Source organism: Carcharhinus amblyrhynchos, unplaced genomic scaffold (assembly GCF_965287045.1).
Source record: "Carcharhinus amblyrhynchos unplaced genomic scaffold, sCarAmb.v2.hapA scaffold_44, whole genome shotgun sequence".
In the NCBI taxonomy this organism is placed as follows: domain Eukaryota; kingdom Metazoa; phylum Chordata; class Chondrichthyes; order Carcharhiniformes; family Carcharhinidae; genus Carcharhinus; species Carcharhinus amblyrhynchos.
In genome coordinates, this window is record NW_027649785.1 from 2,976,774 (window position 1) to 2,999,322 (window position 22,549).

Here is a 22,549-nt window from a genome sequence, read left to right on the forward strand (position 1 = left end):
ATCCAGTTCCAGCTCCAATTCCCTAAGGCGGTTTCTGAGGAGCTGGAGCTGGGTGACCCTCCCGCAGGTGAAGTCAGCAGGGTCACTAATGGTGACCCTTACCTCCCACATCCTGCAGGAGGAGCATTGAACTGCTCTAACTGCCATCCTCTCCACCCAAACTCCCAGCTATCGCCATTGTTTTCCCGCTCTTTAAACCATTGCTGCTCTGTGTTCACGTTCCATTTTTATGGGAATGCCATTTACCTGCAAGTTCTTGCATCCCACTCGTCATTCTGAGTTGAGAATATATTGCTGTTGCGATGTGGGACTGCTGCAGCGATGCCTGTTTCTCATGAATAAATAAGATAAAGGTTCTGAGTAACTGATCGGTGGTGATACCATTACTTATTATCAATTTGGAGTCTCTCTACACAAACATTATTCAGTTCAGTTGCATTGATCTCAAACAAAGTTACAGAGCCTTGGACAGGAGTTACTTGGTGTCTGTGAGTGTATATTTACCATCCAGATCCATCCTGCCCCTACATCCCAGATTTGGCATCTTATTATTCCCAATGCTGATGTCACAGCCCCTCCTGCTGGATGTTTAATATTGAATGAATTTCTTGGAGGATCTGAAAACGGGGTACGTTGTCCCAAACCTGGACAGCTGCAACAGTAAGTGTGTACCACAGTGCACACGGTTAAATAAGAGTAGGGAGGTTATCTGGAACGATATAAAATGTCAAGGCCACAGCTGCTGGACTCCATGTTATAGGAAGGTGCAGAGGAGATTTACTGGAATGTTGTCTGGGCTGAGAGTTTAATTATATTCACTAAGTATATGGCCATTCTGGGGGACTCTGATAGGTTATATCTCAGTTACCAGAACCAGTGACATCTCCATGTTGGCCCTTGAATTTTCCAATCCATTTTGAGTTCCATCACAAAGCAGCTCTGTCCCCTTTTGCACCCTTAAGTTCCCTTGCGTATTCCTTGCTGTTGCCTTGCATACACACACTCTCATCCCCCTCCCCTCCCCATCTCTCTCTGCACTCCATCATCACTCCCTCTCTGCCCCTCCGTCTCCCCTTCTGTGCCCCCCCCCCCATCTCCCCCTCTGACCACCCCCTCCCTCCCCTCCGAAGAAGGAAAAATGTTAGTGAATTCTGTACCTGGAATTTGTACAAGAGCGTTGTAAACCTTGTCTGTTTGTGCAGGCTCGTGTGCTAACTAAACATAGCTGAACAGCCGCAGATGCTGAAGCGCGATAAAGGCTGTTGAAAGGAAGGAACAACTGGACCCGGGGACCATAACATATAAATATCACACTTGTATTCGGGGAGAAGTCTTACAGAGGAGATGTAAGTTTTTCACTGAGGGTGGTGAGTGAGTGGAATCGGCTGCCGTCGGTGGTGGTAGAGGCAAACTCGCTGGGGTCTTTTAAGAGACTTCTGGATGAGTATGTGGGATTTAATGGGATTGGGGGTTATAGATATGCCTGGTAGGTATGGATATGATCGGTGCAACTTGTGGGCCGAAGGGCCTGTTTGTGCTGTAGTGTTCTATGTCTGGCAGACTGCTTTAGGAACCAACTTCTCTCAAAAGCTTTTGTAATAAAGCCACTGTACTTTGACCCACTTAGTCTCAGAAGTATTATTTTATCTCCAACACCCCCATCTCTCTTCTCCTCCCTGTCCCCCCCGCTCTTCATTTCCCCCGTCTCCCCTCTGACGTCTCCCCTCTGACTCCCCCTCCCCACCCCCAGTGTCGCTCCCTCGCTCCCACCTGAGCCATCCCCCTCGCTCTTTGAGGTGATGCATTCCTGCTGATGTGGAGTGGTGAGGAGTGTGAAATAAGACTCGGGGTGGGGGGGGGGGGGGGGAACGGAGAGATATCGCCTCTTATCCCAGTGTGCCAGATGTAAGATTTCTTCTGGCTGATCTGAATCGAGCCGGACTCTGTTGTAGCAGCGTGGAATGTGTACGTAGTGTTTATTTTCAGCACTATTTATGGAACAGGAATATTTGGGAGCTTTCCTGGGAAAGATGCCAGACTTCCACAAACCGAAAAGGCGCCTTGGACATTGGAGATTTATTTGTGTTGAGGGGAGGGGTGGGACGGTCGCGATTAGGGCAGCGTGGTGCACAGTGGTTTAACACTGCTGCCTCTCAGTGCCGGGGACCCGGGTTCAATTCCCAGCTTGGGTCACTGTCTGTGTAGAGTTTGCATGTTCTCCCCGTGTCTGCTTGGGTTTCCTGTGGGTGCTCTGATTTCCACCCCCCCCCCCACTGTCTGAAGCTGTGCGGGTTAGGTGGCGAAAAACTGCAGCAGGCGACGGTGCAGAGGGACCTCGGGGTCCTTGTGCATGAGTCGCAAAAACCCAGCCTGCAGGTGCAGCAGGTGGTCAGGAAGGCAAATGGGATGCTGGCCTTCATAGCGAGGGGGATTGAATATAAAAGTAGGGAGGTCTTGCTGCGGCTGTGTAGGGCATTGGTGAGGCCGCAGCTGGAGTACTGTGTGCAGTTTTGGGCGCCGCACTTACGCAAGGATATTTTGGCCCTGGAGGGAGTGCAGAGGAGGTTTACTAGGCTGATACCGGAGTTGAGGGGGTTGAGCTATGAGGAGAGGCTGAATAAACTAGGCTTGTACTCGTTAGAGTTTAGAAGAATGAGGGGAGATCTCATTGAGACGTATAAGATGATGGATGGGATGGATAGGATAGAGGTGGAGAGACTCTTCCCGCTCAGAAAGGACAGTAGGACTAGAGGGCACAGCCTCAAGATAAAGGGGGGACAGTTTAGAATGGAGTTGAGGAGGAACTTCTTCACTCAAAGGGTGGTGAATCTCTGGAATTCTCTGCCCGTTGAAGTGGTGGAGGCTGCCTCGCTAAATATATTTAAGACGTGGGTTGATGGGTTTTTGATAAGCGAGGGGATTAAGGGTTATGGGGAGAGGGCGGGAATGTGGAACTGAGCCACGACAGATCAGCCATGATCTTATTGAATGGCGGGGCAGGCTCGAAGGGCTGGATGGCCTACTCCTGCTCCTATTTCTTATGTTCTTATTGGCCTTGCTAAATTGACCCTCATGTCAGAGGGTTCACAGGGGAAATATTTGGGTTATGAGAATAGGGCCTGGGTTGGATTGTGGTTGATGGACTGAATGGCCTCCTTCTGCAGGGATTCTATGGTGATTGGTTTGTCTGTTTGTGGGAGTGAAAGGCACGGGGATATATTAACGTGTCCATTACAAAGCTCCTCTGTAAGGAGGAGAGCACATTTCCCAATGCTTTTGGAAAAAATGCTGACCGGAATCTGAGAGCGTTTATCCTGTTCTATCAGAAGACACACACAGCCTGAAATCTCCGGCAGAGCAGTGTAAATAATGTTTGCAATAGAGAAACATTCAACTTCCATTGGTATTGAAAGGAAAACAAGCTGGTGACAGAGCAGCAGCCAGGAGGACACAGAGCAGCCCTTGTGTGTAATTATTGTTGGACGGTTGACGCTGTAAATGCTTATGCGTTCTCTCAGTTTTCTTTGCTATTTTGGGAAGCTGAGGGTGAAATTTGAAGCAGGGTGATTTGCTCAGGATGAGGATGTTGATATTGGGAGCGGATGTAACTTACTGATTGGAGTATTTGCTCTTGCTGTGCGCTGGCCTGTGCTGCAATGTTATTGGCTGATTCTTCCATCTCGTAAGACCATAAGAAATAGGAGCAGGAGTAGGCCATCTGGCCCTTTGAGCCTGCCCCACCATTCAATAAGATCATGGCTGATCTGTCGCGGCTCAGTTCCACATTCCCGCCCTCTCCCCATAACCCTTAATCCCCTCTCTTATCAAAAACCTATCAACCCGCGTCTTAAATATATTTAGCGAGGCAGCCTCCAACACCTCAACGGGCAGAGAATTCCAGCGATTCACCACCCTTTGAGTGAAGAAGTTCCTCCTCAACTCCGTTCTAAACCGCCGCCCCTTAATTTGAGGCTGTGCCCCCTAGTCCTGCTGTCCTTTCTACGCGGGAAGAATCTCTCTACCTCTACCCTATCCATCCCTTTGATTATCTTATACGTCTCTATAAGATCCCCCCTCATCCTTCTAAACTCCGAGTACAGACCCAGTCTATTTGGTCTCTCTTCATAGTCCAACCCCCTCATCTCCGGCATCAGCCTAGTAAACCTCCTCTGCACTCCCTCCAAGGCCAAAATATCCTTGCGTAAGTGCGGCGACCAAAGCTGCACACAGTACTCCAGCTGCGGCCTCACCAATGCCCTGTACAGTTGCAGCAAGGCCTCCCTACTTTTATATTCTATCCCCCTCGCTATAAAGGCCAGCATCCCATTCGCCTTCTTGATCACCTGCTGTACCTGCAGACTGGGTTTTTGCGACTCATGCACAAGGACCCCCAGGTCCCTCTGCACTTTAGCATGCTACAGCTTTTCGCCCTTTAAATAGTAATCCCTCCTACTATTATTCCTGCCAAAGTGGATAACCTCACACTTGCTAACATTGTACTCCATCTGCCAGGTCCTCGCCCACTCGCTCAGCCTATCCAGATCCCTCTGCAGACTTTCCACACCCTCTGCACAATTTGCTTTTCCACTCATCTTTGTGTCATCAGCAAATTTCATCACCCTATACTCAGCCCCCTCCTCCAGATCATCTATATAAATGGTAAATAGCTAAGGCCCCAGCACCGATCCCTGCGGCACTCCAATAGTTACCAACCGCGAACCAGAATAGCACCCATTGATACCAACTCTCTGCCTCCGATTAGACAACCAATCCTCTATCCACGCTAACACCTTACCCCCAACTCCGTGTACCCTAACCTTCTGAAGCAACCTTTTATGAGGCACCTCATCAAACGCCTTTTGGAAATCCAAAAACACCACATCCACCGGTTCCCCTCTGTACTGCACTAGTCACATCCTCATAGAAATCCAATAAATTCGTCAAACACGACTTCCCCTTAACAAATCCGTGCTGCGTCTGCTCTATCAAACCATTCCTTTCCAGGTGCCTCGCTATTTCTTCTTTGATGACGGATTCAAGCATTTTTCCAACTACAGGCGTTAAACTAACCGGCCTATAATTCCCTGCCTTTTGTCTGCTACCTTTTTTAAACAGCGGCATAACATTAGCCGTTTTCCAATCTTCCCCGGAACCCAGTGAATTTTGGTAAATAATCACTAAGGCGTCCACTATCACCTCTGCCACTTCCTTCAGAACCCTGGGATGCATTCCATCCGGTCCTGGGGACTTGTCCACCATCAGTCCTGTTAGTCTATCAAGCACTACCTCTCTAGTGACAGTAATCGCATTCAGGCCCTCAACTCCTACCATCCTTCTATCTTTAATATTCGGTAAGCTATTTGCGTCCTCCTCCGTGAAGACTGAGGCAAAAAACTTATTTAAGGTCTCAGCCATTTCCTCATCTCCCACCACTAAATCCCCCCTCTCATCCTCTAAGGGTCCAACATTCACTCTAGCCAGCCTCCTCCTCTTTATATATTTGTAAAAACTTTTACTGTCCTTGTTCATCGGCAAGTTCACTGTTCACCCAAAGATTCTCACATGGTAAGGTTGATACTCATTGTCACACGAGGGAAGCTTGGACCTCAATTCAGTAATGAGTCAAACAGGGATGTTTTTAATAAGTTAAAAAGCACTAACAAAATGACCAAACTGTGTCTTTTTGTGGTTTGTGCCTTTGTGTAGTGAGTGATAGCGCCTCCTCCAGGCCCTATCTCATTGGGAGCAAGGTGTGATGATGATGGGGTGTTTGGCGTCATGGGGACGGAGGGGACCTCATGGGAGGGGGGGATGCGATGTCATCGGGGGGGGATCCCATTAACGAAGGTAAGCCCGGCACCCCCCCACTGCCTCCCCCCAACAAATCCAATGTTCCTGGGCGTTGATGCTGTGCTTTTTTGACAAGTTCCAGTGTCTTTCAGTAAGTTACCCCCATCTCGACAGCTGCTCTTTGTCCAATCTTTTCCTCTTGCCTCCACTGCAGCACGTCCAAATTCAGCTCCTGATCTCACCTCCATGATCCGGTGTCAGGATATAAACTAGTGATTGTGAGTGTGAAAGCAAGTGACCACACCAAACCTGCACCTGGACTGATTTCCTGAGGCCTCTTCACTGTCCCCCCCCACCCCGAGATTCCCCCTCCAGTGTCTGTGAGAGGACAGAACACACAAGGGTCGAGATGTGTTGTGGGTAAGAGATACACACTCAGACCCTCAGCTGCCTGTCAATCACGAGTGAGTGTGCGGTGAGGGAAAAGTGGGACCTGAGATGGTAAAAGGAAGATATTATCATTTTGCTAGTTGTCACTGGCTACTCTCTCAGCAATGGGCAGCCCAATAATATCCAGCGTACCTGCTCTGTGAGAGTTTGTGTGCTGGGAATTACATTGACTACAAATTTAAGATCAGTTGGGCTTATGATGTGGTTTTGTAGCAGGTAGGTCGTGCCTTACTAACCTTATTGAGTTCTTTGAGAAAGTGACCAAAGAGGTGGATGGGGGTAAGGCAGTTGACGTGGTATATATGGATTTTAGTAAGGCGTTTGATAAGGTTCACCATGGTAGGCTTCTGCAGAAAATGCAGATGTATGGGATTGGTGGTAATTTAGGTACTTGGATCAGGAATTGGCTAGCGGATAGGAGACAGAGGGTGGTGGTTGATGGTGAATATTCGTCATGGAGTTCGGTTACGAGCGGTGTGCCTCAGGGATCTGTTTTGGGGCCACTGCTGTTTGTAATTTTTATTAATGATCTGGATGAGGGTATAGTTGGGTGGATTAGTAAGTTTGCTGATGACACCAAAGTCAGTGGTGTGGTAGATTGTGAGGAAGGGTGTCATAGTTTGCAGGGTGACTTAGACAGGTTGCAGAGCTGGGCCGCAAGGTGGCGGATGGAGTTTAATGTGGAGAAGCGTGAGGTAATTCATTTCGGTAGGAATAACAGATGTGTTGAGTATAGGGCTAACAGGAGGACTTTGAATAGCGTGGAGGAGCAGAGGGATCTAGGTGTATGTGTGCATGGATCCCTGAAGGTTGGGAATCAAGTAGATAAGGTAGTTAAGAAGGCATACGGTGTCTTGGCGTTTATTGGTAGGGGGATTGAATTTAGGAGTCGCAGCGTCATGTTGCAACTGTACACAACTCTGGTGCGGCCGCACTTGGAGTATTGTGTGCAGTTCTGGTCCCCACATTACAGGAAGGATGTTGAGGCTTTGGAGAGGGTGCAGAGGAGGTTTAGTTTGGGGGCGTTTAAGAGATCTATGGATAGGTTTATGGACGAAAAGGGATTGGTTTAGATTAGTGGGTCAGTGTTTTTTTTTTAAAAAAAACTGGTCGGCGCAACATCGTGGGCCGAAGGGCCTGTTCTGCGCTGTAATGTTCTATGTTCTACTAGGGTAGACCGGGAGCTACATAGACACAGGGCCCTGTTCTTTATGGACAGAAAGAACATGTACACACATTGCGCCTGTTTCAGTTAACGTGACAAGCATTTGCTGATTCATTCCTCAGGGCATTGCCCTGTCCAATCAGGTTCAACTGCCCGGTTTAAATTTCGAGCAATGCTTGGCGCATTTTCCATGGCGATGTCTCTACCAATCAGAGTCCACTTGGGAATCAATCAGTATAAATTGTTGTTGTCCTCTTACCAAGTGTCCTGATGAAAGATGAAAAGTCTTGCTAAAGAGGAGAGTGTGTCAGTGAGTGTTGTACAATCTGTTTGGCTCATGTGACTGCCATGGTTGGTTTTTTATTGGTATGTGTGTGTGTGTGGGTGTGAGGATGTGTGGATATGGGACTGCCAGATATGAACCTAATTGGGGATTGTGTAATGGGGATGTAGTGAATGGAGTTGTGTCTGAGGCTGGTGATAAAGCTGGTCGGATACAGCAGTTTATAAAACATTTCAGTTCCCTCCACTACCCTGTCTGAGGTCATTGAACATCTCAAATGCAAGTTCCTGAGGCTTGACTCCTGGTACTGACCCTCATGGCTATTTGCATCCAGTACTCTTTTTAAGCTTGTGTTTGGATAGCCTCATGTTTCCGCCACCCCCTCCCCTACAATAGACATCATTCCTCCCCTTTCCATCTCTTCAACTGAGGTCATGAGGCCACACTGTGTGTGTGTGCAATGTTATTCTTTACTGTTTCCAGGTCAGATTGACTTGTGGCAGTCACAATGCACCTTCCCATTTTAGCTGGTTGGAATTGGTACACCATATAGAACAGTACAGGCCCCCTCGATGTTGTGCTGAGCTATTACTGAACCCAAGATCCAGCTATCCCACTCCCTATCATTCTGGAGCGCTCCATGTGTCTATCCAATAACAAGTTACAAAGCTGGCACTAATACAGTGATGAACAATGTGCGTTGTGCTGACTACAGGCAGCAATCATTTAAATGAGGGGACATTGGCCTATTTTTCGTTAACCAGGAGTGGGTTAATTATGCAGTAGGATTCCCCTGTGCGCGTTCAGAGGTCTGGGGCTAGCCCAAGGTGTTATTTTAGATTCCTAACACTTCTGGCACCTCTCCCTCATTTAACAGACGGAGTAGCATCTCCCCAGCTCCCATCTTATTGGGCGATTGTTGGTCCTGCCCCCGAGAATCTTCTGTTTATAGAATCAGTATTTGTGTCTGTGTGTCAAAAACATTTTCAAACCATCCACAACTCTCCTCACCCCCCCCACCCCCTCCCCCCCTCCATAAGTCATGGCTAAATTTCCTGCCAATAGACATTGCTGAAGCCACTTGGACCAGGACTATCCTAGTCTTGAGTACTGAGAGGATTGAGGAACCAACCAGGGCGGGGTGGGGGTGGGGTGGGTGGGGGGTGGGTGGGTGGGGAGGTGGTGGAAGAATAACACTTGTTATAAGGGTTTGATTTTTACTCAGTGTCAGCTGTGGTTTATGAGTCAGGAACTGTGATGTGAGTTCCTGTTGCACCTTCAGGGGAAAATCATCGGGATTCTCTGACCTCACCCTCAGTGGCCGGGGTTCTCCAGTCCCGCTGCCGGGGTTCTCCAGTCCCGCTGCCGGGGTTCTCCAGTCCCGCTGCCGGGGTTCTCCAGTCCCGCGGCCGGGGTTCCCCAGTCCCGCGGCCGGGGTTCCCCAGTCCCGCGGCCGGGGTTCCCCAGTCCCGCGGCCGGGGTTCCCCAGTCCCGCGGCCGGGGTTCCCCAGTCCCGCGGCCGGGGTTCCCCAGTCCCGCGGCCGGGGTTCCCCAGTCCCGCGGCCGGGGTTCCCCAGTCCCGCGGCCGGGGTTCCCCAGTCCCGCGGCCGGGGTTCCCCAGTCCCGCGGCCGGGATTCCCCAGTCCCGCTGCCGTGGATGGCGATTTGGCTGGGCGCCATATTCTCTGTTCCTGTTGGCAGCGGGGGTGAGGCTGGAAGATCCGACCCAATCGGCACAGGCGTGGAGGGGACACTGCGCCGTTCCCGATTCCAGTGTTCAGACAGGACGTTAAACTGTCTCTCAGACGGAGAGGGAGAATCCATTGGCTGCTACTTCAGAGGAATTAACCCGGTATCCTGGGTTAAAACATATCTCACTGACAACATCACCAACCCAGATAGACATTAGCACACTGTTGGATCTTGCTGTGCACACATTCACTGCCCCATTTCCTCCATTATAACAGTGGCTACACTTCAAAATTGGTCGCCAGCCGCTTTGACGGGTGCTGAGGTTGTAAATCTGGTGCTATGAATACAGTTCATACTTTAAATCTATTTAAAACTCCAGTCAGTTTGACAGGATGTCATTGTGGCAGCTTTATAAAACTTCGGTTACACCTCACTTAGAGCGTTGCACTCAGTTCCGATGGCTACGTTACAGGAAGGATGGTGGAGGCTTTGGAGAGGCTGCAGAAGAGGTTTACCAGGAAGCTGCCCTGGATTAGAGGGTCTGAGCTATCAGGAGAGGGTTATTTTCTCTGGAGCTGCTGAGGGGAGACCTGTTAGAAATCTGTAAAATTATCAGAAGCTCAGACAGAATCTGTTCTCAGAGTTGAAATATCTGATGCTAAGAAGCAGGTACTCAGGGTGAGAGGGGGAAAGGAGGTGTGAGGGGCAAGTTTTTTACGCAGAGAGTGGTCGGTGTCTGGAACGCACTGCCAGGGTTGGTGATGGAGGCAGATACAATACAGGTGTTTAAGGGGCTTTTACAGCCACACGTGAATGTGAGTTATAGAGAGATATGGAGCAAGGGCAGGCGGAAGGGATTGGTTTAATTGGCATCATGTTTGGCACTGTGGGCTGAAGGGCCTGTCCCTGTTTTATGTTCTTAAAGACCCCGGTGTTAAGACGATGGTGTTAGTGGATGCCCTTTAGGGGCATTTGTGCTAAAATAAGAACTATAGAAATAGGAGCTGGAGTAGACCATCCAGCCCATTGAGTTGGCTCTGCCGTTCAATCTGATTTTCCTGCCTGCTCCCCACATTCAATAATTCCTCGACAGTCCAAATAATCCATCCATCCAAGACTTAAATATATTCAACGAAGGAGCAACTCTCCCTGGGGGGGAGAATCCCAACCGTTCACACCCTTTGGGTGAAGAAATTTCTCTCCATCTCAATCCCAATGATCAGCCCCTTGTCCTCACAATGTGCCCCCCACCCCTGTGCCCCCCACCCCCACTGCTCCACCCCTGTGCCCCCCACCCCCACTGCCCCACCCCTGTGCCCCCATTGCCCCACCCCTGTGCCCCCCACCCCCACTGCTCCACCCCTGTGCCCCCCACCCCCACTGCTCCACCCCTGTGCCCCCCACCCCCACTGCTCCACCCCTGTGCCCCCCACCCCTGCGCTCCCCACCCCCACTGCCCCACCCCTGTGCCCCCCACCGCTCCACCCCTGTGCCCCCCACCCCCACCGCTCCACCCCTGTGCCCCCCACCCCCACCGCTCCACCCCTGTGCCCCCCACCCCCACCGCTCCACCCCTGTGCCCCCCACCCCCACTGCTCCACCCCTGTGCCCCCCACCCCCACCGCCCCACCCCTGTGCCCCCATTGCCCCACCCCTGTGCCCCCCACCCCCACTGCTCCACCCCTGTGCCCCCCACCCCCACTGCTCCACCCCTGTGCCCCCCACCCCTGTGCCCCCCACCCCCACTGCCCCACCCCTGTGCCCCCCACCCCCACCGCTCCACCCCTGTGCCCCCCACCCCCACCGCTCCACCCCTGTGCCCCCCACCCCCACTGCCCCACCCCTGTGCCCCCCACCCCCACCGCTCCACCCCTGTGCCCCCCACCCCCACCGCTCCACCCCTGTGCCCCCCACCCCCACCGCTCCACCCCTGTGCCCCCCACCCCCACCGCTCCACCCCTGTGCCCCCCACCCCCACCGCTCCACCCCTGTGCCCCCCACCCCCACCGCTCCACCCCTGTGCCCCCCACCCCCACCGCTCCACTCCTGTGCCCCCCACCCCTGTGTTTCAGATTCTCCGACCAGTGGGAACAACCTTCAGAATCTTGTAGGTTTTAGAGATTGATTTCTGTGAGCAGAGACTGGGTGATCAGGTACCGTGGCTATGGATCCAGATCCGGGTCTGAGAGAGAACTTTCCTCTCTCTCTCTCTCTCTCTCCGATATGGCTGGCCAAACCTGGGTGTTTCCAGGATTATCTATTTCTAGATGGGAGACAGAAGGAGCTTGGTTATTATAACTCTCAGCTCCCTCCCTCCACACACACACACACACACACCACGGTGGAGAGGGATCTCCACATCTTGAGCAGACCAGCTAAGGATCAACCAGCAAAATAATAATCCCAAAGTTATAACCAAGTGATTAGCTTCCCTGAAATTTAAAATTCATTTCACTACCTCCAGGCTTTCCCTAAACAGAAAGGAAAATGTTCCTGACTGTCCAATACAAACAGGATTGGTGTTGGATATTTTCTTTCAATGTAAATAATCACAGCTCTCAGGAGTCTATAAAAAAACTCAGACAGGAGCTGATTCATAACGCAGCATGGCATCAGGTAAGATGAAGTGTTTAACTTGCTGTCTTGGAGATCTTTAGGCAATAATTTGAAGAGGACATCATTATATTAAAGGCTTAAGTTACAATTACGTTGGGTATAATATATGCAATGGTTTTAATTTACAATAATTTAATGCAGTGCATTTAAATTATGACAAGTTAATGCAACATGAGTTTATGTTATAATTTAATGCAGTGTGTGTTTATATTATACTTTAATGCAGTGAGCTGAAGTTATAATAATTTATTGCAGTGCAATTTTAAATTATAATTTAATGCAGTGTGTGATGGTACTGTGCTATTTTGATATATTTTCTGTGTAAGATGGGGCATTAAGAGGTTGTTTTGTTACAGGAGTTGATTTGTCTGGGAAACATTCAGCAGATGCTAAGAATGCAGGCTAATACTTTTGCTGGGAACATTTTACTTTGCAGAATTAATGGACCTCTTGTTCATTTAGGTTTTCTGGGAATTTAGACTTGATATGTAGAGTCAAGTGAGTTTTTGATTAGGCTGATTGACAGGGACAAAGTCGGTTGATCAATGGGAGGAGCTAAGCTTGCAGGAAAGCCCACTTTCATTATCATTTTAAAATGCAAGCAGTTACTGCCTGGACCTTCTAGAAGATAGTATCTCTTTCTCTCCAAAGGCTTTCTGAAACCTCCAAGCCTGGTAACCTGAGTCAAAGCAAGTATATTTTGCTGATTTTAAAGAGAGGTTTACTGTATCACAGAAATATTTCTTGTTTTGAATTCGTAATAAGTTAAGAATTGTGTCTTGTCATGGTGCAATATTGTTCAATTCTTGAAAGTTAAGCTTTGTTATAATTGAACTGTATTGTTAAATAAAGTTTGTTTTGATAAAAGCTTTGGCAATAGAATCACTTTTGGAGTGAATCATATTCTCACACTAATACCAAATAGAAAATTGGTGGGGTTTGCCTGACTTCACAATATACCTGGGGTTTCTGATCTGTAACCCTAACAGTGGGTTTAAATTACAACATTTTAATGCACTACGGATTTAAATTACAATAATTTTTTTGCGGATTCTTGCAGTTTAATGGCAGATGGAGTTTAATTTAGATAAATGCAAGGTAGATTTTGGTTGATTGAACCAGGGCAGGACTTACTCAGTTAATAGTAGGGTGTTGGGGAGAGTTACAGAACAAAGCGATCTCGGGGTACATGTTCATAGCTCCTTGAAAGTGGAATCACAGGTGGACAGAGTGGTGAAGAAGGCATTCAGCATGCTTGGTTTCATTGGTCAGAACATTGAATACAGGAGTTGGGACGTCTTGTTGAAGTTTTACAAGACATTGGTAAGGCCACACTTGGAATACTATGTACAATTCTGGTCACCCTATTGTAGAAAGGATATTATTAAACTGGAAAGAGTGCAGAAGAGATTTACTAGGATGCTACTGTGACTTGATAGTTTGAGTTATAAGGGGAGGCTGGATAGACTGGGACTTTTTTCTCTGGTGCGTAGAAGGCTGAGGGGTAATCTTATAGAGGTCTATAAAATAATGAGGGGCACAGATCAGCTAGATAGTCAATATCTTTTCCCAAAGTTAGGGGAGTCTAAAACTAGAGAGCATAGGTTTAAGGTGAGAAGGGAGAGATCCAGAGGGGCAGTTTTTTCACACAGAGGGTGGTGAGTGGAACAAGCTGCCAGAGGTAGTAGAAGAGGCGGGGACAATTTTGTTTTTTTAAAAAGCATTTAGATAGTTACATGGGTAAGATGGGTATAGAGGGATATGGGCCAAATGTGGGCAATTTAGGGGTTTAAAAAAAAAGACCAGTATGGACAAGTTGGGCCGAAGGGCCTGTTTCCATGCTGTAAACCTCTACGACGCTATGACTTTATGATTCTCTGACTTGAGTGGGACTTTAAGTTATAATAATTTAATGCAATGTTGGTTTGATTTGATTTATTGTCAAATGTATTGGTATACAGTGAAAAGTATTGCTTTTTGCGCACTATACAGACAAAGCATACCATTCATAGAGAAGGAAACTAGAGAGTGTAGAATGTAGTGTTACAGTTGTAGCGAGGGTGTAGAGAAAAATCAACTTAATATAATGTAGGTTCATTCAAAAGTCTGATAGCAGCCGGGAAGAAGCTGTTCTTGAGTCGGTTGGTATGTGATCTCAGACTTCTGTATCTTCTTCCTGATGGGAGAAGGTGGAAGAGAGAATGTCTGGGGTGTGTGGGGTCCTTAATTATGTTGGCTGCTGAGTCACAAGTGTAGATTAGAGGTTTAGATAGGGTGGACAGTGATAGCCTTTTCCCTCGGATGGAGAAAGCTAGCACGAGGGGGCATGGCTTTAAATTAAGGGGGGGTAGTTATAGGACGGATGTCAGGGGTAGGTTCTTTACCCAGAGGGTGGTGAGGGATTGGAATGCCCTGCCTGCTGCAGTTGTAAATGCGCCTAGTTTGGGGGCGTTTAAGAGATCCGTGGATAGGTTTATGGATGAAAAGGGTTTGGTTTAGGTTAGAGGGTCATTGTTTTGTAACTGGTCGGCGCAACATCGTGGGCTGAAGGGCCTGTTCTGCGCTGTAATGTTCTATGTTCTATGGAGCCAATGGATGAGAGGCTGGTTTGTGTGATGGATTGGCTTAGTTCATGACTCTTTGTAGTTTCTTGTGGCCTAGGGCAGAGCAGGAGCCCATACCGAGCTGTGATACAACCAGAAAGAATGCTTTCTATGGGGCATCTGTAAAAGTTGGTGAGAGTCATAGCTGATATGCCAAATTTCCTTAGTCTCCTGAGAAAGTAGAGGTGTTGGTGGGGCTTTCTTAACTATACAGTCGGCATGGGGAGGACCAGGACAGGTTGTTGATCTGGACACCTAAAAATTTAAAGCTTTCAACCATTGCTACTTTGTGCCCGTATCAATGTAAATTATAATAATCTAACACAGTGTGGGTTTAAATTGGTTCCCTAGGGTGGCATGGTAGCACAGTGGGTTAGCACTGCTGCTTCACAGCTCCAGGGTCCTGGGTTCGATTCCCGGCTCGGGTCGCTGCCTGTGTAGAGTTTGCACATTCTCCTTGTGTCTGCGTGGGTTTCCTCCGGGTACTCCAGTTTCCTCCCACAGTCCAAAGATGTGCGGGTTAGGTTGATTGGCCGTGTTAAGAAATTGCTACTTAGTGTCCTGAAATGCGTAGGTTAGAGGGATTAGTAGGTGGATACATAGGGATACGGGGGTAGGGGTGGATACATAGGGATACGGGGGTAGGGGCCTGGGTGGGATTGTGGTCGGTGCAGACTCGATGGACCTCTTTCTGTAGGGTTTCTAGGATTCATTGCTAATGTTGGAATTGTCACTTCACTCAGTGATATTAAGGGGGCTTCCACTGAGCTCAGGTAGCTGCAGACCCCTGGCACCAGGAGGTTCACAGGGCTCCTCGTCCTGTTAAAACCCCGGTGAGGCGGAAGGCCCTGATGCTGCTGTTAGCAAGTATTACAAAGAGAGAATGAGGAGAAGGCGACGGGGTGTTGTCTGAAACCATACCCTGGTGGTGAGGGATTGGAATGCCCTGCCTGCTGCAGTTGTAAATGCGTCTAGTTTGGGGGCGTTTAAGAGATCTGTGGATAGGTTTATGGACGAAAAGGGATTGGTATAGGCTAGTGGGTCATTGTTTTTGTAACTGGTCGGCGCAACATCGTGGGCCGAAGGGCCTGTTCTGCGCTGTAATGTTCTATGTTCTATACCCTGTCATATCGATGTGGGGCTGGTGAGTTTAATTGAGATCTGCAGAGAAATCAGCTGGAGGTTGATGTTGACTGGTCCAACAGGGAGTTCTTTGTCCCGGTTGTCCCTGAATCCCAGTAAAAGGAGCTGATATTCTTCCTGCAACATCAGGACTGGAGTTACACTCACCACCAACAAAACCCTCCTCAGAACTGTCTTCAGGGGTGAATTTCGGAATGATTGTTAGAGAGCACACGGACCTCCCACTTTCTCCAAACTCTTAAAATTTATACCAACTTTTTAAAAGCCTCACCAGTGGAGAAATGTGGGATTTAATCAGAAAATACTGGGAATTGTTCAGCGGGTCTAGCAGTGCCCGTGGAGGGTTTCCAGCTGCAGAAACCTGCTTCACAGATGCTGCCAGACCTGTTGTCATTGACTCAGATCTTTCCTCCGCTCACTCCTATATTCCTTGCATTCCTATTCCCCACCAAACTGGACAGCTTCACATTTTTCCAACTTATATTCCTGTGATCTGGAATACCCAGCCTGAAACGGGGTGGGGAGACGCGATAGGAGCTTCCAGAAGAACATTGCAGGGGTGAAGAGGAGGAGCAGGAGCCTGGGATTAATTCATTAACTCTGCCAAAGGGCCAGCATACACAGTGTGGGCTGAATGGCCTACCATTCCACATGGTTAGTGTGCGGGAATTAATTCCAGCCTCTCTGGGCTAGTCACAGAGTACAGAAAAGGCCCCTCAGCCCATCAAATCTGCGCCAACAATAATCCCCACTAATCCCATTTTCCAGCCCATCCCCTTGAATTTCAAGTGCTCGTCTAAATGTTTTTTAAAGATTTCCAGCCCCCACCACTTGGCCAGGCTGTGCATCCCAGATTCACACCACTCGCTGAGTGAGGAAGGTTTTTCTCAGATGCCCCCTGAATCTCCAGCTCCTTACCCTAGAACTAAGGCAAGGAGAAATGGGCAAAAGGTTCCCGCAGTCTAAAGGCCTCCCCGCTGGATCACCCTGAGTGAGGAAGCCAGCTTTAGGCTCGGGCGTGATGGCTGCTAGAGTTGAATAGCGGCACGATGGTACACAGGTTAACACTGCTGCCTCACAGCGTCAGGGTTCAGTTCTGGCCTCAGGTCACTGTCTGTGCAGAGTCTGTACATTCTCCCCGTTTCTGCATGGGTTTCCTCCTCGTGCTCCTGTTTCCTCCTGCAGTCGGAAAGACATGCTGGTTAGCTGGATACTAAATTGCTCCTTAGTGTCAGGGGGATTATCAGGGTGAGTGTATGGGATTATCGGGGTGAGTGTATGGGATTATCAGGGTAAATACTTGGGATTATCGGGGTAAATATTTGGGATTATCGGGGTAAATATTTGGGATTATCGGGGTAAATGTATGGGATTATCGGGGTAAATGTATGGGATTATCGGGGTAAATGTATGGGATTATCGGGGTAAATATTTGGGATTATCGGGGTAAATGTATGGGATTATCGGGGTAAATATTTGGGATTATCAGGGTAAATACTTGGGATTATCGGGGTAAATACTTGGGATTATCGGGGTAAATATTTGGGATTATCAGGGTAAATACTTGGGATTATCGGGGTAAATGTATGGATTATCGGGGTGGGCGCGCGGGATTGTCGGGGTGGGCGCGCGGGATTGTCGGGGTGGGCGCGCAGCCTGTTTGAACTGACTGTGGGTCTGTGACGTTCTCTGTGAGAGCCGCTGGTGTACACAGAGACTGGAGTCGGATTTGTTTGGAGGTTACAGGGAGCGGCTGCATAACATTCTGTATAACATTTCTACTTTCTAAATAAAAACACTAATGTCTCTGATTACAAAAGCCTTGGATTGTGGTTGGACCACTTTGGACTGGAGTAATACACCAACACCAGCTCTTATCTCCTGCAGTGGGGTTTCTCAATGCTGGCTGCTGGACCAGTCATTCCAGCTTTGGACAAATCAGGACCTCGATTAGAGACTTTTAACTTTCTTCAGTAGAAATGTGTGAGAAAGGTGATTGGATTTGTGTGCTGGGGGCTGAGGTGGGAGATTGTTATTGAGTACAATGAGATGGACGGTGGAAAGACAATAAATCAGGTGAATAATAACAGGGAAGTGAGCTGATTCAGCTGGACTTTCAGATCTGATTTGAAACCAGTTACAATTTTTGCTCGGATGTTTTAGTTCGTGTCGGCTCCCTGGATGAACTGATGCATTTAGAGATCAGATCAGTGTTTCCACCCTAAGTTTAAGGAGTGGCAGTGAGCGAGGGTTCTATCACAGTAAAAAGTCTGACAACACCAGGTTTTAGTCCAACCGATTTATTTGATAGTAAACTCACAAGCTTTCGGGGTTAGTCCCTTCGTCAGGTGAATGGAGAGTTCTGGCCTCAGACAGAGCATATAAAGCACAGGCAGTTTAGAGATTACTGATTAGAATGTGAATCTTTACACCTAACCTGCTGTTCAAGTCCTAAAGTGGCTGACAATGTTAGATTCGCATTCTAATCAGTAATCTCTAAACTGTCTGTGCTTTATATGCTCTGTCTGAGGCCAGAACTCTCCATTCACCTGACAAAGAGGGGAACCTCGAAAGCTTGTGAGTTTACTATCAAATAAATCGGTTGGACTTAAACCTGGTGTTGTCAGACTTTTTACTGAGTTTACCCCAGTCCAATGCCGGCATCTCCACATCGTGACTCTGTCACAGAAGCCAGAGGGTGGTTATCGAGGGTTGTGTTTCAAACTGGAGGCCTGTAACCAGCAGTGGGCACAGTAAGAAGTCTCACAACATCAGGTTAAAGTCCGACAGGTTTATTTGGTAGTAAACACCACTAGCTTTAGGGGCTTTGCCCCTTTGCCGGTGGGTGGGGAGTTCTGAGCACAAACAGGGCATATAAAGGCACACAGTCAGTTTACAGAATCTCCACATCATGACCAGCGGTGTGCCTCAGGGATCAGTGCTGGGCCCACTGTTATTTGTCATTTATATTAATGATTTGGATGAGAATTTAGGAGGTATGGTTAGTAAGTTTGCAGATGACACCAAGATTAGTGGCATAGTGGACAGTGAAGAAGGTTATCGCGGATTGCAAAGGGATCTTGATCCATTGGGCCAATGGGTTGACGAATGGCAAATGGAGTTTAATTTAGACAAATGTGAGGTGATGCATTTTGATAGATTGAACCAGGGCAGGACTTACTCAGTTAATGGTAGGGTAATGGGGAGAGTTACAGAACAAAGCGATCTAGGGGTACAGGTTCATAGCTCCTTGAAAGTGGAGTCACAGGTGGACAGAGTAGTAAAGAAGGCATTTGGCATGCTTGGTTTCATTGGTCAGAACATTGAATACAGGAGTTGGGACGTCTTGTTGAAGTTGTACAAGACATTGGTAAAGCCACTCTTAGAATACAGTGTACAGTTCTGGTCACCCTATTATAGAAAGGATATTATTAAACCAGGAAGAGTGTAGAAAAGATTTACTAGGATGCTACCGGGACTTGATAGTTTGAGTTATAAGGAGAGGCTGGATAGACTGGACTTTTTTCTCTGGAGCGTAGGAGGCTGAGGGGTGACCTTATGGAGGTCTATAAAATAATGAGGGGCACAGATCAGCTAGATAGTCAATATCTTTTCCCAAAGATAGGGGAGTCTATAACTAGAGAGCATAGGTTTAAGGTGAGAGGGGAGAGATACAAAAGTGTCCAGAGGGGCAATATTTCACACAGAGGGTGGTGAGTGTCTGGAATAAGATGCCAGAGGTAGTAGTAGAGATGGGTACAATTTTGTCTTTTAAAAAGTATTTAGACAGTTACATGGATAAGATAGGTATAGAGGGATATGGGCCAAATGTGGGCAATTGGGATTAGCTTAAGGGTTTCAAATAAGGCATGAACTAGTTGGGCGAAGGGCCTGTTTCCAATGCTGTAAACCTCTGTGACTCTGTCAGTAATCAGCCAGGCTAGTTTCAAACAGAAAAGAAGGAAAAATGAAGACTAAGTTCAGCAATAGATCACTTCTCAACCTTTTGGCTAAGATCAAGTGTAGTATCGACATGCTGCACTTGGGTTGAAACCGTGAGGTTACACTGAGGCTTCATTTGAAGCAATTTTTAAATCGGCGTCTGGGCATTTCGGCTAAGATACAAATGAGATCAGGTCTTGGAGGAGGAGCTTTGCCTGCTGCAATCAGCTTGGATCATATAGATCAAGCCCAAGGGAGGAGGTGAGAGCCCTGTCTGGACACTGCCTGGTATGGAGGGTCTTATCTATAAGGTGAGATTGAGTAAACTAGAGTTGTTCTCCCTGGAAAGACGGAGGTTGAGGAGTGACCTAATAGAAGTTTATAGAATTATGGAGGGCATAGATAGGATGAACAATAGGAAGTTTTTTCCCGGCTCAGAAATGACAAACACGCGTTCAAGGGGTGGGTGGGGTACAGATATGCGGGGGACGTATTTTACACAGAGGGTAGTGGGGGCCTGAAATGCACTACCAAGCAAGGTGGTTGAGGCGGACATGATGGAATCGTTTAAGACTTATTTAGATAGCCACATGAACAGACTGGGAATAGAGGGATACAAATGGATGGTCTAGTTAGGAACACCATGATAGGTGCAGGCTTGGAGGGCCGAAGGGCCTGTTCCTGTGCTGTATTATTCTTTGTTCTTAGTTCTTTTGTCTTGTCAGCTTGGATCGGGAACGTCTCAACCTGCTGAGACTCTGAATTGGACTTGATTGGATCGAATTGGATATATAAACAAACAAAAATTGTTCCCCGGCTTTTTGGCTAAGATCAAGCCCAAGATGGGGTGCAATATCTTATCTTGTCGTAGACTAGAATCATTGAATCGCTACAGAAGGAGGCCATTCAGCCCATCAACCACAATCCCACCCAGGCCCTATCCCCACACGTTTACCCTGCTAATCCCTCTAACACTAGGGGCAATTTGGCACGGCCAATGTGCCTAATCGGCAAGTCTTTCAGACTGCGGGAGGAAACCGGAACATCCGGAAGAAACCCACGCAGACATGGGGAAAATGTGCAGACTCCGCACACACAGTGACCCAAGCCAGGAACCGAACCCCGGTCCCTGGGGCTGTGAAGCTAGTACAGTTCGCAGCACTTCCTCTCAGCACTAGGGAGCAGGGTTCGATTCCTGGCTCGGGTCACTGTCTGTGTGGAGTCTGCACATTCTCCCTGTGTCTGCGTGGGTTTCCTCCGGGTGCTCCAGTTTCCTCCCACAGTTTGAAACTCACGCAGATTAGGTGGATTGGCCGTGCTAAATACTCCCTCGGTGTACGCAAACAGGTGCCGGAGTGTGGCGAGTAGGGGATTTTCACAGTAACTTCATTGCAGTGTTAATGTGAGCCTACTTGTGACACTAATAAATAAATTTAAACTCAAAAACTTAGTAATCAACTCCTTATCCTGAGACTGTTGTCGGGTGACCCCCTACGCCCCCACCCCCCCACTCCCCGGCACGGGGTGTGTACAACAGCGTTAGGACCAGAACATTCTACTGCTGGCCAATGGTCTCAGCTGCTGAAACGAGCTGTGGGGTGAGGGGGGTCTCACACGGAAAATCCCACCCCGTGTCACTGTGTTTGGGCTTCCCCAGCCAGGCGGAATCTATCTCTCTGCCAAAACACTTCAGAATCTGGGAGGTTTCAAAGAGATCACCTCCAAACCTGGGGAATATACACCCAATTTACTCAGCCTCTCATCACCTCTTCCCCCAGGGACCAATCTAGTGGACCTTCGCCGTACTGCCGTATCCTCACTTGGATACAGAGACTAAAAGCTGTACTCCAGCTTTGCAATGACAATCTCCTGTCTCGCCTGCCCTGGGAACCGAGGCGCGCCATCTGAAGGTGTGTTGAGCTCAAGTTGGGAATTTCCAGTGTCTGGAGAATCCCACCCTTGGTCTGACTCTGGCCCAGTACAATTAGAACATAGAACATAGAACATTACAGCGCAGAACAGGCCCTTCGGCCCACGATGTTGCGCCGACCAGTTACAAAAACAATGACCCACTAGCCTATACCAATCCCTTTTCGTCCATAAATTGCAGCAAGATAACCTTGTTCTCCAATCCCGTTGTAATCGAGGCCAACATTCATTTGCCTTTCTAATGTCCTGTCCCTGTATGTTATTTTTAAGTCTCCAAGATCATCAACATTTACAAGTTTCATGCCTATTGTAGAATTCTCAAAGCCAACCACCAAAGTGAATAACTTCCCCTTTTCCCCACATTACACTCCACGTGTCCCACTCTTCCCCATTCACTTAACCGCTCGCAATCTCTGCGCACCTTCTTTGCGTTCCCACCCAGCGAGCCTGGATACATAACCCTTCACGATTGCTGTAATTAAGACCATCCACATCTACTGTGGCAGCAGCACCCTGCCCCCGAGTACTGCCCGAGAGCTACTGCCCAAAACTGAGCCAATATTCTAATACCGGATGTCAGAGGTAGGTTCTGTACTCAGAGGGTAGTGAGGGCGTGGAATGTCCTACCTGCAGCAGAAGTGGATTCACCAACATTAAGGGCATTTAAATGGTCAGTGGATAAACATATGGATGGAGTTGGGGGTAGGGTGTTAGCGTGGATAGAGGATTGGTTGTCAAATAGGAGGCAGAGAGTGGGGGTCAATGGGTGCTACTATTCGGAATGGCGGTTGGTGACTAGTGGAGTGCCCCAGGGGTCGGTGCTGGGGCCTCAGCTATTTACCATTTATATAGATGATCTGGAGGAGGGAACCGAGTGCAGGGTGTCGAAATTTGCTGATGACACCGAGATTGGTGGAACGGCAAATTGTGCGGAGG

The 22,549-nt window shown here is 48.4% G+C and overlaps 1 protein-coding gene across 1 annotated transcript in view; it reads left to right on the plus strand.

The window, feature by feature from the left end:
* Positions 1-11,986: 11,986 nt before the first annotated feature.
* Positions 11,987-22,549, plus strand: part of LOC145337167 (uncharacterized) — a 29,352-nt gene continuing 18,789 nt past the window's right edge. Inside the window, exon 1 of the mRNA XM_080181956.1 lies at positions 11,987-11,996. Within this exon, the coding sequence (XP_080038082.1) occupies positions 11,987-11,996 (10 nt within the window). The remainder of the gene's footprint in view (positions 11,997-22,549) is intronic.